Below are 14,244 nucleotides of genomic sequence, written 5' to 3'. Positions count from 1 at the left end.
AACATAAGACCTAAATATTTATAGTAAGTGACTACACTCAAGGCAGACGAACCTAGAAACCACTTCTCATGTTTTGTAACAATACCACCTTTTCTGAAAACTACAGCATCGGTTTTATTCAGATTTATTTCAAGACTCCATTTTGAACCGTAGCTCTGTAACACATTTAACTGTTTTTGCGAGACATTTACTGAATAGGAAAAAATGACAACGTCATCAGCAAAGAGAAGGAGCATAATGTCCATTATTTCTTGTGTTACAAATATCCCTAGCAAGTTCATTTATGAAAAATATAAACAACAACAGACTTAAAACACAACCTTGTAGTACACCGGAGGAAGTCCGTATGTTCATTATTGACCTTAAAATTTATACATGCGCTGTCTGATGAATATATGTTTTTTTAAAGTACAGACATTTTACCATGACATCCTTTCGTAATAAGTAAATACATAATTTTTTTCCTATTAACATAGTCAAAAGCTTTTTTAAAATCAATAAATACACAATAAAAGCGACCTCTGGTTTTGCACAAATATTTAGAACAAAGAACTTGTAAAACCAACAAATTATCAACACTAGAGTAGTTTGGTCGGAACTCTGCTTGAGATTCGGACAGTAAATAATTTACTTCCATCCATATTCTCAAACGTTTTTCTATGATTTACATTGATATTTTTCCCATAACATTTAGTAGTGAAATGCCTCTATAATTACTTGGTCAACAAACTGACCCAGATTTATATAATAAAAAAATCATACTAATATTCCAAGATTCTGGAATCAACTTCAAGTATTTTGTAAAGAGAAACGATGGTACATGTAGTTTCAAGAATTAAGGGAGTATCCCATCTTTACCTGCGGACTTGCCCATACTCAGATTATTGATAGCGTCCGTGACCTCTCTTTCAATGATCTTACCTGACAGGAGTTCATCCGAAAAGGGTAAATCATCACAGCTATCACATGTATGAGAGAGCAGAAACTCCTCCACAACACAATCAAACTCATTATTATCAGTTCCCTGTAAGGGATTATGAAGATCTCTAAGGTAAATAAGCCAAACACTTGGAGATATATAGCTTCTCAGTGGACGTCTCTATATGGCCTTTTTAACTGTCTTCCAAAACTGTTTACAATCACTGTGTTTAGCAGCGGTATCGATTTCTTCATTTAGATGTAAGTCATAGTAAAGTTTCTTTTGGTTGCAACATTTCTTAAAACCATCTTTGGCTGATATGTACTGCTTTAAGTTTGAATCACACTTACAACTTCTAAATTTATTCAAAAGTCTGTATTTCTCAGACTTCAAAAACACGCACTCCTTATCAAACCACGGAGGCTGATATCTTTGTCTACCTGAAGATCCTATAGAAACAGCACCAGCTGACATTGCACAGTAGAATATGATATCTCTGAGCTTACATACTGCAGCATTTACATTTTGATCTACCAACAATATATATTCTTCAAATAACACTTTACAAATATCTTCGCTGAGATACTTAACATAAGATGAAAAAGTGTTCTGGAGATAATTTATATTTAGGAACATAGGATAAATTAATTCTACGCAGCTTTCCAAGAGCGTCAAACGACTTTTTCTCAAAAGTTTGTTTTATTAGGGTTCAAACATTCAGTGCCTTAGAAAAACTTATGATAGACAAGTAGATGCATCAGTTACAAAACTTATGCCTGATGCAATTCTCTTCTCAGAGTAGTACCATATGTTACCGTGTTTGTTCAGGTAAACGCTCGACTTGCATTTGCGTGTGTTCGTGACGGATTCCACCGGTCGGGAAGGATATGTTCATGTTTCCCGAACACCTGATATTATCACTATTTGATAGTGATTCATAAACACTGCTTAAATATATAATCGTAATCGTACAATGGATTCTTTTATGGTCGGTTTTATTTAATATTAACGAGAATTTAATATTGAGATTCTGCAGTGGAATTGGTGTGGTTTTGTAAGTGTGTGTGATTTGGTTTTGCGCCGTGTTCTTTAGCACTTCGTGTATATCACCACATGTCAGTTTGCTGTCGAAGGCAAGTCAAAAGTGATGCATCTCTTGGATCATGTTTTCCACTGTGCAAACAGTCAAATATTGCTAAATATGCCCATGCTTGTAAAAAAGCTTTAATAGGCTTACTGCTATCCAAAATATGACACTAATAAGCTGGTTAGCTCAAACAAAGCCAACTTCCGAACTTCCGATATTGAGTTATCTCCCCTAAGATACAAATGGCAATGAAGTGGAGTCCAAATATAGAGCTGTAAATATATTTTATTCAACGAACCATACAATTAATGAATACAAATATGACATGTATTTGTAAGTTTAACAAATTTTACCATGTGACATATACATGTACTATATCGGTCTTCACTGATTTTGTTTATTTATGCTTTGTATTTCCTTCTTACAATCATATTTAAGAATTTGACTTTCACTTTGTGTGAGTTCAAGGGAGTATGGACCTTCATTGTGTGAGGACCAAAGTGTATGGACGACTACAGGGAACTTTGTCTTCTTCGTTGCATAGTGCCATTGTAGTCCCTATACAAAAGTCTGGCCAGAAGCATTCAAATTATCGACCTATATCATTGACGAGCTGTGGAAGGTATGGTGAACAATAGATTATTTCGGTACTTTTAAACCACAATCACTGACAATTATTGACGTTAAAAATACAATGAATTGAATAAAAAATAAAGAGAGTATGTAATATATGATACATTTATTATTATATATGTATCTTGTACATAATTTTGTTTCAGACAACAAATGCTCTACCAATTTATACCTTATGAGCAAAATGACATCGAGTTGTGCCGGGCGGTTACAAATAGGGGGGCACAAGACCGTGAAGAGTTTGGGTTTACGACGCGGTGACAATAGCAACCTACATGCACATGTGTGTGTGTGGCTGCTTGTACTTGTCCCGACTTACCTGTTGTCGGATGCCTGATTTATAGTGCCAGCCCACTGAGATACCATGCCACAGTTCAACGTGAATACCCCACTCAGATACAGTAAACTGACTCTGAACCAAGCAGTCTTTATTTGAGCCCCTTAATGCCAAGGGCCATGCAGGGTAACATAAAGTACCATCTTTTAACGTCTTTTCGTATGTCGCGGCAGGGGATTGAACCCCGACCTTCCGCTCTCCGGACAGACTACCACTACAACACGGAGGTGGTCTACACTATGAAGTATCATGTTGTGATTATACCTATTTACCTAGTACCACGTGGGTAAGAAATATATATTCTGCAGTGTGGCGTCCTTTTCCCCGAACCTCGTCAGCACGGGTAAATTACCTAAGGCTTTAACTTCAACGTAATTTTACAAATATTTTAGATTTTCAAGTGAAAATAGATGAGCGCACAAGAGTAAGTTATTATGACATTCGAGATACGTCATTGTTAAATCTAAACACATCAGATTATCTATTCTAACAAAAAATACACAAAGTACAGGAAGTCTGCATTCGTCAGTTTTCATTTTGCGTACCATATCCATGCATATGAATATATAAGGGCCTGATTGATAAGGAGCCTTGTTCGGCCATTTTGGCAGTTGATCAGACAACAGTTGATACTACATGAAAATATAGTTACATCGATCGAAACATTAACCTTTCTGTATGAAAAGTGTATGATATGTATGATACATTCAATATTATCTACGTATATATTTTGGTTTAGTGAATAAACCTAAAGTTTAGGGTGTGAGTTTGTTAAGATATCTATTTACCTTGCACCACTCGGTAATAAATATATATTTCCGCAGTGTGGCATCCGCTCCCCATAGTACGTGACAACACCATCAGGTTTCATCCTGAATATGATCAACTGTATTCTGTATTGTAGTAAAGTAGCATTATCGAAATGTTCGAATGTGATTTTCGTTGCTGGAACTTTTGTCCTCTTATCAAGATTCACATAGTGTTCCTCTGACATCTTGGTTTCCAAGCTCCCCAGTTGTTTCGTCAATTTGATGTGAAAATAACTTTTGCTGTTCAGTAAGATAAACTGAAACATACCGTGAAACAGACAACATGATCGATGCAAACTTTAGGAAACGGTTAACATTATGTCAGAGACTATTAGACTACTAATATGTAATATATTATGGTTGTGGATTCAAAACGAACGTATCTGGACACACAAAAGGTCTTGAAGTACAAGTGTTGAAGTACCTGTGACATCTGTGATGTGTGTGTAATTGTCTGTTGTGTTGTTTTCACATTAATTTTTGTTTTTAACGGTCACGAGTCTAAACTAGAAGCGAGAAAATAGAAAAACTACACGATACTTGTACCCGTTTTAATCATGTTTAAAGTAAGCAAGATTATCAAAAAAGTAAAATAAAAGTTTATTGCTATCCCTCTCGTAGGTATACATTGTAGACCTGTTTTAGACAAGAGAAAAAGATATACGGATGTAATGCAAGATGCTGATATAACATGATACACATATTTGTGAGAGTACATTTAAAGCCATCTGGCAATAAGGACAGTTGTTAGAGATAAGTTTAGAGAATTAAAAGAGTTTTAGAAAGCCTGAAATACCTTAACAGTTGTGTTCATATGAAGAATCGTATATGTCATACAAATGCTCCCTAAGATGTATTTTAAATAGATCCTAATTGGAAGGTTCTGTGAATAAACTTTAATTCAAAGTTAAATAAACATGGATGATTCCAACACTATCAGTATAACTGCCAGATGCAATCTTGTGCTCTTTCGTCGTCACAGATTCGTGTGGACGTTGATAGAGAGATTGTATTTCTTCACAATATGATAACACAACTTGAACTAATCCTGTGAATAACATACACTTAGTCATGAACATTTTGTCATCATAACTATAACTATAACCATAATCCTGCTATATAATGTGAAACGGCCGCTTATTATGTATCGAAACGTAGCTATATGCAATAAACCAATAAAAATTATCCATAAAGTTGTACCTTTTCTTACGTATTGAAATGTTTTTTGCCACTTTTATTCATAAGGAATATACTTCTTGCTATCCGAAATTCTATTGTCATATTTTTAATTTATTCTCTAAGACAGAAAATATATGATTATACTCTGCTTGTTATACATAGGTGATCTTAAAATGTCACCACAATATATGTAACAATTATGTGTGGGATTGTGCAAATATCAAGATGAGCTACAACATATGTCGCTTCAACAATTTCACAATGTCCACAAGTACATAAATAACTGCGTCCCGTTATTTAAATATATATTAGATCAGTCTTTGTAGCCAGAAAGGACCGTGTAAACTGAGGTCTGACGCGCTGTAGTCGAGAAAGTCGAGAAAGATGTCGACGTCTCTCTGTCTGTTGCTGATGTTCAAGAAACCGCAGAACACACCCTTCACCCCAGCACCGTCATTGGTTCACAGACTGGCAAACGGCAAACATACTTAAAGAATGACCTTCACAGTGACCTCTACTGATCTTGGCCTCAACCTAAGGAAGACATGTACTAAGCCTCATTAACCTACAGTAAATCTTTTTCGAGTTGGGTGGTAAACAATCACTTTTACAGGCTGTGACCTTGAAGATGATCTTGACCCTGACATGATATGTCATTTTGTCAAAACAACTTCCAAGGGCTATAAAGAAGATATGCATGTTATGACATCAATTACATTATTTTGTATTGAAACCTGACATAATCATGTGTCATATTACATTTGACAATGAAATGTCTTTTTTTCAAACCTAAACAAAATATACATTTCTGCAGCATTCATTTTTATGTGACATCTGACCAATGACAGATTGACTTTTTTCAACATGTTCAATTATTATTCAAACCAGCATGATTTCAATGTCCAGGCGGCCTATTCACGAAGGTCTCCAAGCGTTAAGATTGTATAGATGACGTAGCGAAAACGATCTTAGCTAATTCTATTCTCGAAGCGCTAAGTTATCTTAAGTTTACGACACCAAATATAAGACAGGGTAAAATGGCAGACAAGAGTTGCCATGTTGAGTGATTAAGAAAGATGTCTGGTTCATAACGCAACTAAACAAAATCAGTAACATGTAATTAAGTTATCATAAATGGGGAAAGTACTTCATATATACGAAAGCTAAAATTAGACATAAGCTGTTCTGTTCTGTTTTGGATAAAAGCCTTGACGTCGAAAACATGACTCTGTATTAAAGTAGCATGCATGGGTCAGTCAGTTCAGCGACTGTCTGGTCCAGGTGGGTTGTTGAACGTTCGTTGCTCTGCCGCTATATCATAGATTGGCATAGACGTTGGAAGCACGGTTATATTCCTTCACCATGTCGTAACACAACTTGAACTGATCCTGCAAATAAAACATGCCTGGTTAGTCACACAAAGATAAACTGATACTGGTATAATCACCTCAGAAAGAATGAAAGCTGTTACGGACACATATCCGTGCACATGTGTGTTGAAACCTTAATGCCCTAGTTCGTTATTACAACGAGACTGTGGCTCATAAACTATCAAGGTGTGTCTCGATGGAGAAGTCTGAACAATGTGCTGGTAGCAAAGGCGCGGTTTAGGTGTGTAGTCACTCTTTCAGTCCAGGTTTGCGAAACGGTTTGCTGATTCGTGGTATGTTATTATGTATATTTATGTGATGTATAACTCACCACCTCACACACGTCAAGGTTGAGCCCCATATTCATTGAATGTTTTTTCAATCGTTCGTACTGATCTTGAGAACACTGATGGCATTAATGGACTTATTCAGTCGTCAAGAAGAATAAATATTCCCGATGAAGGCCACATAAACTGATCATTCAAAGAACAATGCAATAGTAAAGGTACTATTAACCGAAACAAGTCACAGGGTACTGCGTTTTCATAATATCAGCTAATGTTCAACAAACTTTCTGATTTGGCTCTTATCGTCCACGACAAAGGAAAGTTTAAAGATTAAAATTACCCTACTTCCACAACTCATTTTACGAATGCATGTCAGAAATGACGTATCTACTCACAAGGGTGTGTATGAACTGGGGTCTGACGCGCTGTAGTTCTCGAGTGGTGAGGAAGATGTCCACTGTTCTGTCTAATCTCAGTCTGGTGATGATGTTCAGGACACTACAGAACACACCACTCGCTCCGGCACCGTCACTGGATTGAGAACCATCATGCAATAAATCTGGCTGGACACTGTACTGGGTAATATTGATGTATATCGAACGTGATGAACATGCTGTCACCCTAACGCAGAATACTTCCGCCTATCCATATTTTGTAAAACTACGAAGCAACAATGCCTCCATTATTCTCTCAAAGATGATATTGTTTATATTCAAGCTATTCCGTTCTCGCTCGATGTTTACTGCCGGTATGCACAACCTTAGTAAGCAAACATAAATGCTATATGTTACACATAGCTTGTACGTATCACAATTTTGATCATTACGCGTATTAAACAATGCAGATTTCTGATTGGTCAGTCTTTACTGTTTTAAAAACCCTGCCGCCAGCACGAATATCTTGACATAATAACGTTTGGTGATCCTTGTTTTCACTTCGAGCTACCTTACTGAATTTTACTGAATTGTCACACACACACATATGTCACTGAATGTTAGCCTTGTAACTAAAAGTAAAGATACATATATTACGTGTTATAAACGGAATGGCCCACTGATGCTAACTGTATATGTCTCAACCCACACATAAGAGACATATTACACATACTGGCAGTGCACCAGAACCTTGTGGTCAGCAGAGCTGATGATCCTGTCCACTCTGTTGACCAGCTCCAGAAGGGTAGCAGTGTCGGTCAGCATGTCCAGTGATGGGAGGCAGAACAAACTGACTGATTCCTCGATGTTCTGTTTCATGGAACAAACTCAGAAATTAATGTGCAATTCGGCAATACACGAGTATATGTAAAATAACTATAACCAATCATCAATCTGATCTCAGTTCAAAAGTTTCTTAATGTATTGTGAAAAGAGCGACATAGTTTCCTTAAAATCATAATCATTCGACGTAATTATATTCTCCAAAAAAGCAGAGGATATTTGAAAATAACGGATGAATATCGAAATACAAAGAGGTATCGAGTTATGGTATTGAAAGGATGGAAAAAAGGAAGGACTAGGTGTAACATGTCAATCAACATAACATGATGGCGGTGTTGCAGCGCCAAGCCCCGTTCGCCTAACACTGTTGGTGTATACGTCTCCTGATCATGTCCAGATGTGCTCAGTGGGGGAAAGGTCGGGACTCATAATCAGGGCCGACCATTGCACTCTGGTAATGTTTGCTGATGGACGTAGTCCGTTTCGATACGTGCATGGTGGGCACGATCGTTATCGTCTTAAAAGACAAAACCTGGACCATTATCCCGCCCCTTATCATAACAGACCCACCCCTAAATCTGGAATATTGCCTTTTTTAGCAGTTCACATGACTTCCATTAGGACGCCACCAGGCATGTCCACGCCTAACTAGAAAATCCAGAGTGAATCTGAAAACATTACTCGAGATCACTCTCGGTTATTCCCCAAAGTTTCTACGCTTTAACCACCACTGGCGTTTGCAAGAATGTGTTTGTTAACGTTGGTACAACACATGGTTGCCGAGCATGAAGACGATTTCTAATTGTCTGGTCAGTTATTTCGACCCTGGTCGCCTGGCGCAAGTGAACAACGATTTCATAAGCTGTTGGGGTTCTGTTTCACAAGCCTGGCTTCTGATTACTCGACTTGAGTTGTTGACATTAGGAGATCTGTGCAGGGTCAATCATGATCATTTTGTCTCTGCAGAAATCTGTTCAAAAGTCTGCAAATCACAGACACATTGAACAAATTGGCCATCTCTCGCTGAGTTTCACCATTTGGAAGCATTCAAATAGCCCTTTGGCGTTCATCGCGTTGTAGACGAAGTATTCACAATCTGATCATAAATACTGCATTAAAGCAAGATTAGAGAGCTTGCGTATTACTGTTGATAATGAAACTCAACCTTACTAATGGGCCCGAGCGATTTACCGACCTCGCAAAGAAGTATCAAAATAAGAATGACCCCCCACCCACGTGCACAAGGGAATTGCATGTTCCACGTGCAATGTTTCAGGCGTTTAGGGGCGTTAGGTTTTCGTCCCGCAAAGCTCATCTTTCTTCTGACGACCGATCATAACATTTATATTTCATGATCGCCTACTATTTTGGAGGGTATGTATTACTTTTTTTCTGTGTTAGATGTTCCAACTAAAATTAGATGTACACGCATCTGATACAATGTAACTCAAACTAAAAAATAACATCCTACATTTGGGATATCAGTTCATATTAATGCAACATTTGATAAATATTAACAGACCTCCTTGTCATGTGCAAGCGTTAACTTCTTCTCTGTGTATATTTCTCTGTTTGAATTCGCTTCCCCTTGCGCAATAGTGAACGGCTCCTTTTTCAGCGCTTTGTTTTCTTCAGGGTACATTCCAATGGTTTCCTAAACAGTTAATCTAGGATAAGGACATAGGTCTTTTCAAACTGTAAAATACATGTATGTGCAAATCTCAAGAAGCCTGTTTAAAAATCGCATCTGAGGTGACAGTGAAGGTTCGTTGACATAATGGGGTTTTAATCTGATAATACTTACATATGCATATTTGCCGAATCGTCAAATAAATGAATCAGAATTGTATAATGGGAGCCGTAATTGTTCGACATGGATGCAAACGAGCGTAATGATCTCTCTATCATATGATGCCAGTCGTTAAAAAACAGCATAGGATGTATTTCCTCTCACTGAAGTAATGAATACAATGCCTGAGTGTACCTCCTAGGAGATGACAAAGTACCAAATTATTGAGTCATTGTTTAAATTGCTTAAAGAAGCACCGACAGAATTATCTTACAACGTCTGTTTGATCTGACTGGGAACGAAAGAAAATAGTTTATCGAGCACATAGGCATATCATTGATGTACAAGGTCTATTTCGGGTGGCATCAATTGCATCAATAATACTGTCAATGTTGGGATAAAATAAGGTTTCGCTAATAACATCTACCTGTGCTTCATCCAGACAGACAATGGTGAGGCAGTCATGGTCATACACAAGTCTCCAGAAGTCCAGCACAGTGTCTGGCATGGGAGTCTGGGTGACGATCACGCTTGATAGATGTAGGCTAGACTGAAACAAAAATAGCAGTATCAATACTGGTATGATGGCATTGACAATGTCCTCAATCTCTACGATTAGCTAGCTGTTGCTTTTTTCGGATATTGTTCCTGGTTTAATTCGTTAATTTAAAAGTTTAATTACACGACAACCTTTCACATATATAGGGGAAGACGATATGTATGACGAGGTTTTATTTACAAAGAAGAGGTTAGCGGATTTTTTGATATCGTCATTATAACTGTATCTTTAGTTTGGCTTAAACGTAATAATCAACTCACTGGTAAAAATACTCCATTGATGTAGTCATTTCGTGTCTGGACAGGGGTACACAGATACGGCCTTGATTTATTTCCTTTAACAAATAATAATTAACATTTATTACCAACTGAAGTTATAACTGTTGCCTGTGATTTTAAATTGGGATTTTGCATTTAATAAAGCAAATCCATCGTTCAATCTGAAGAGAGATAATACCATTAGTTAAACATCATGCCCTGCCCTTTATTAATGTGTTTCGCCCAAGTTAATACATTCTGCAGTTTGAAATATGCCATGTCAGCACATTTGTTTTACGATTGTGTTCATCTTACATGTTATATATTACATAAGATTAAAGTAAAGCTATTTCTTCGACTTTGAACAAACTGTTTGTACCAGGAAGAATATCTAAACTCCTGTTTTTGTCAGAGTTTTCTGGAAGTAGCGCATGCGACGTTGTCTCTTCTGTAAGGTTTGATGATAGTCCTCTGAATAGCTGAAATAGAAAAATAAATATTGTGTTTATGTTCACTTCAGTGAATGAGCCTTCTACGACTTGGTGTAGCTATTGAACTACCTTGTTCCTTCAGCACGGCCTCGTATTGACCAACTACGACAAGGTCTTGCTACTGAAAGACCTTAAACTAAAATGAGGATTTACTCATACAAAAAGATGTCTCATCCTCCGTTCTTTGATGCATTAGTTCAAGTTGTTACTATAAATATGTGTGGAAATCCGAAAAAGCCATAACAGCAAACACAAATACTATTTAACATTCTGATTAATGCATTAATGATACCATGTTTATAGCAAGTAAGACTATTGAAGTTATAACATCAGGTTAGATGATAGATTGTATTGTGCAAGCAGATGTACCCATAATGAACGATCAGTAGTTTATGCTAAGTGGAAAGACCCCCAATGACTTTCCCTGGAAACACAAGAAATTAACAAATATATGAAAAGGTAATAGTTGAGCATGTGGTCATAGCACATGTAGTGTCGTGCAAAAATATTCATTAGTTTGAAGGATATGGCACGGGAAATGATCTGAAGCCTAGAGTTGTTTCCATTGAAAAAAAGTTTAAAGATAGCATCCGACACCAGTTGAGCTTACGAGGAATGCATTGACCAAGTTACGTTTAAAAGCATTGAACGGTTTGCAAGCAATGCCTCCGAATAGGATGGGACGCCAGCGCCAACGCGAATCGAGCCAAAAACAATATGTCTCCCCTCCCTTTAGGAGTGGAGACATTATTGTTTCTGTAAGATGGCCTGCTCTTGTCCTACTACAACTAGGTTTTGCTATTGAAATACCTTGAATTGTTTCTTCAGCATATTCTGCTGTTGAGCCGTAAATGTGTCTCCGAGGCCGAAAGTTTTGTCGAATTCTGAGAACGTGTACAGCGTCCCCAGACTGTGGAGCGCCTCCAGGACAACATCATGGACAAACTCGTACTGACTCTGGACAAAAGGATAAAAAATGAAACACGGTCAAAACTATGTACATGTAGTTTATGTGGATTTGTATACTGTTAGCAGCAGAAAGAATGAAAACATTACAGAGGTTCCTTAACAGAAGTCAATACACTATTGTTTGCTAGTTCGTGCAATATTTAGGCTGGTGTTGATATAGTGTCCACATACCTCCGTCTGGACCATGTTCATCCTGTTCTGTCTCATCGCGCTGACACACATGAACACATTGACTCTGTTAACACTCGCAGCTTCATCCATCAGGTAGTCCAGGGCAATGAACGCCCCTGTTCGGCCTACCCCAGCGCTTGAAACATAAGAATAATACTTTCTTGAAACGTGCTTATTTGTAAATCTATTTCTTAAGTGAAGTTGACGATCAGTCAACACTACGCGCGTCGTTCTCTATAAGAAGTCTGTGTAGCTGGCACAATTTAATTGTCATCAATGCATGGTTGCTTGCTGACATAACGACCTTGACGAATTGGGGTCATAGGTGGCCCATTCTCCGAAGACGCCACTGTGCAAGAGTCCGTCTGCAAATCGTGATTCGAATCGGGAATTTGCTCAGAGAATGATACTTGACTTGTCATCAAAATACCCGTTCCCGTTTGATACCCCCAAAGTGGTATCCGCTTGAGACCAGCATGATATGACAGAACTAAAATTACCATGGCAGAAGACCTAAAGGTCTTTAGCTTCGACCTACAGATCTTTGCAGCCTGCCTTAAAACACCGGTCTCTGAGTCTATATTGGCGTCCACATATTGGAGATATTCACTCAGAAGATCACGGATCGAGGCAAGTGTCCATGTGTCCCAGTATCAGCATATAGTTGTCACGGCGTGTGCAGGAAAGAGTCCTCCCGTTCAGTCACTAATATGCAGGTGTCACCTACCATGACTCCCATCAATGTCTACATACTTTACTTTCAATTTGGCCCCATCCCCACGTGTACATGTAACATACCTGTACTGAATTATGACATATCCCGTTTCTGGAAAGTTACCTGCAGTGAACAAACCCATGGCCAGTCTCTGTGCCAGTGAGCGCCCAGAACATACCTGCAGTGCACCACCATGGGCCCCCTGGCCATGTCCCCCTGTTTGACCAGTCTCCAGAAGTTGACGAGGGCAGGGACAGAAGGAACACCATGGTCAGGCCAGGATGTGAAGTGGTAGTGCGTAACAGTTCTCTCGATACCCTGAGTGGAGCAAAATAGCAATCAATCAACCAATCAATCAACAGAATTACAATAAATCAATTCAAGTATTAATCAATCAATCAACTTCATATTTTGATTCATGGCATGCAGACAATTGCATATACATACTGATACTGCTTGCTTATACATTTATGCCGATTAATATCTGTTTAAGCCAAAGAGACAATGACATATTCAAATACATATTAAAATCATTAAACTAGGTTTGACATTTTTGCATTGTGTAGGAATAATAATAATGAAACCTATAAGTTGCTGATACATATGAACATGTATTTGCATTAACTGCAATAACATATAATACGTTCTCATTGAAGTTACAATATTCAACCACTCTATAGTAAGATTTCATCCCAATACACATATACTTACGGAGCTTTGTACCACAAAAGTTGAGAGAGTGTAATCAGCTCTTGTTAACACATTCTTGCTATAAACCTTCACGTTTTCGTAGTTTTCGGTCTTGTTCGCATCGGGCCAGTATTTTTCACTTTTTTTCTAGAAAATGATAAATGCATTAGATTAATTGTAACATTGTTGTAGAACCAATCAACACCTTCACAGTATGTCTCAACATAAATTATCAGATAGTTCTCAAGGTAGACAAAAAGAAGCCAGGAAACACATCCTACCTTGTTCATCTCCATCAGCCTGGTCAGCATGACTATCTGGGTGACGTCCTCCTGCCACACCATCCGCCAGAAGTCAGTGATTGTCACCGGTTTGGGTCCTGTGGTGTTTATACATTTTTATTTATTCAAAGAAACTAATTTCATTTCTAGTACAAATGATTCAACCTAATACTTTTTACACACTTGTATTGTACCTCAGAATGAATTATCTAACCTACCTTGTGTTGCAATGTACTTCTGAGTATCATCATACCCCTGAAAAGTAGTATAAAGAACATTAACACTTTGTCTGCATATATTAAATAAATTACGCGCACCTTGCCTCCATGGTGATAGAGGTGATATTACTTATAATCGCTATATTTGCGATGGAAAGATATAAACTTATAAAATGTAGTGTACAAGTATGTATAATAATTATCCTTGTGTCACAACTGATTTTCAGTTACCCATTCATGTAATGTTCATCACTGTATTGCCTGTT

At 37.7% G+C, this 14,244-nt stretch overlaps 1 protein-coding gene across 1 annotated transcript in view; it reads right to left on the bottom strand.

The window, feature by feature from the left end:
- Positions 1–5,950: 5,950 nt before the first annotated feature.
- Positions 5,951–14,244, bottom strand: part of LOC124116614 — a 153,147-nt gene continuing 144,853 nt past the window's right edge. Inside the window, exons 32-44 of the mRNA XM_048401552.1 lie at positions 13,979–14,015; positions 13,761–13,858; positions 13,501–13,626; positions 12,968–13,107; positions 12,075–12,210; positions 11,745–11,891; positions 10,823–10,922; positions 10,447–10,520; positions 10,055–10,177; positions 9,361–9,492; positions 7,729–7,865; positions 7,017–7,152; positions 5,951–6,352 (exon numbers count right to left, since the gene is read on the bottom strand). Coding sequence (XP_048257509.1) covers positions 6,281–6,352; positions 7,017–7,152; positions 7,729–7,865; positions 9,361–9,492; positions 10,055–10,177; positions 10,447–10,520; positions 10,823–10,922; positions 11,745–11,891; positions 12,075–12,210; positions 12,968–13,107; positions 13,501–13,626; positions 13,761–13,858; positions 13,979–14,015 — 1,458 coding nt within the window. The 3' untranslated portion in view covers positions 5,951–6,280. The remainder of the gene's footprint in view (positions 6,353–7,016; positions 7,153–7,728; positions 7,866–9,360; positions 9,493–10,054; positions 10,178–10,446; positions 10,521–10,822; positions 10,923–11,744; positions 11,892–12,074; positions 12,211–12,967; positions 13,108–13,500; positions 13,627–13,760; positions 13,859–13,978; positions 14,016–14,244) is intronic.

The sequence above is a fragment of the Haliotis rufescens genome, unplaced genomic scaffold, assembly GCF_023055435.1.
Source record: "Haliotis rufescens isolate VD_foot unplaced genomic scaffold, xgHalRufe1.0.p SCAF_22, whole genome shotgun sequence".
NCBI classification, from domain to species: Eukaryota; Metazoa; Mollusca; class Gastropoda; order Lepetellida; family Haliotidae; genus Haliotis; species Haliotis rufescens.
The sequence above is the reverse complement of the archived record's forward strand: the minus strand, read 5'-3'. Positions and strand labels throughout refer to the sequence as shown.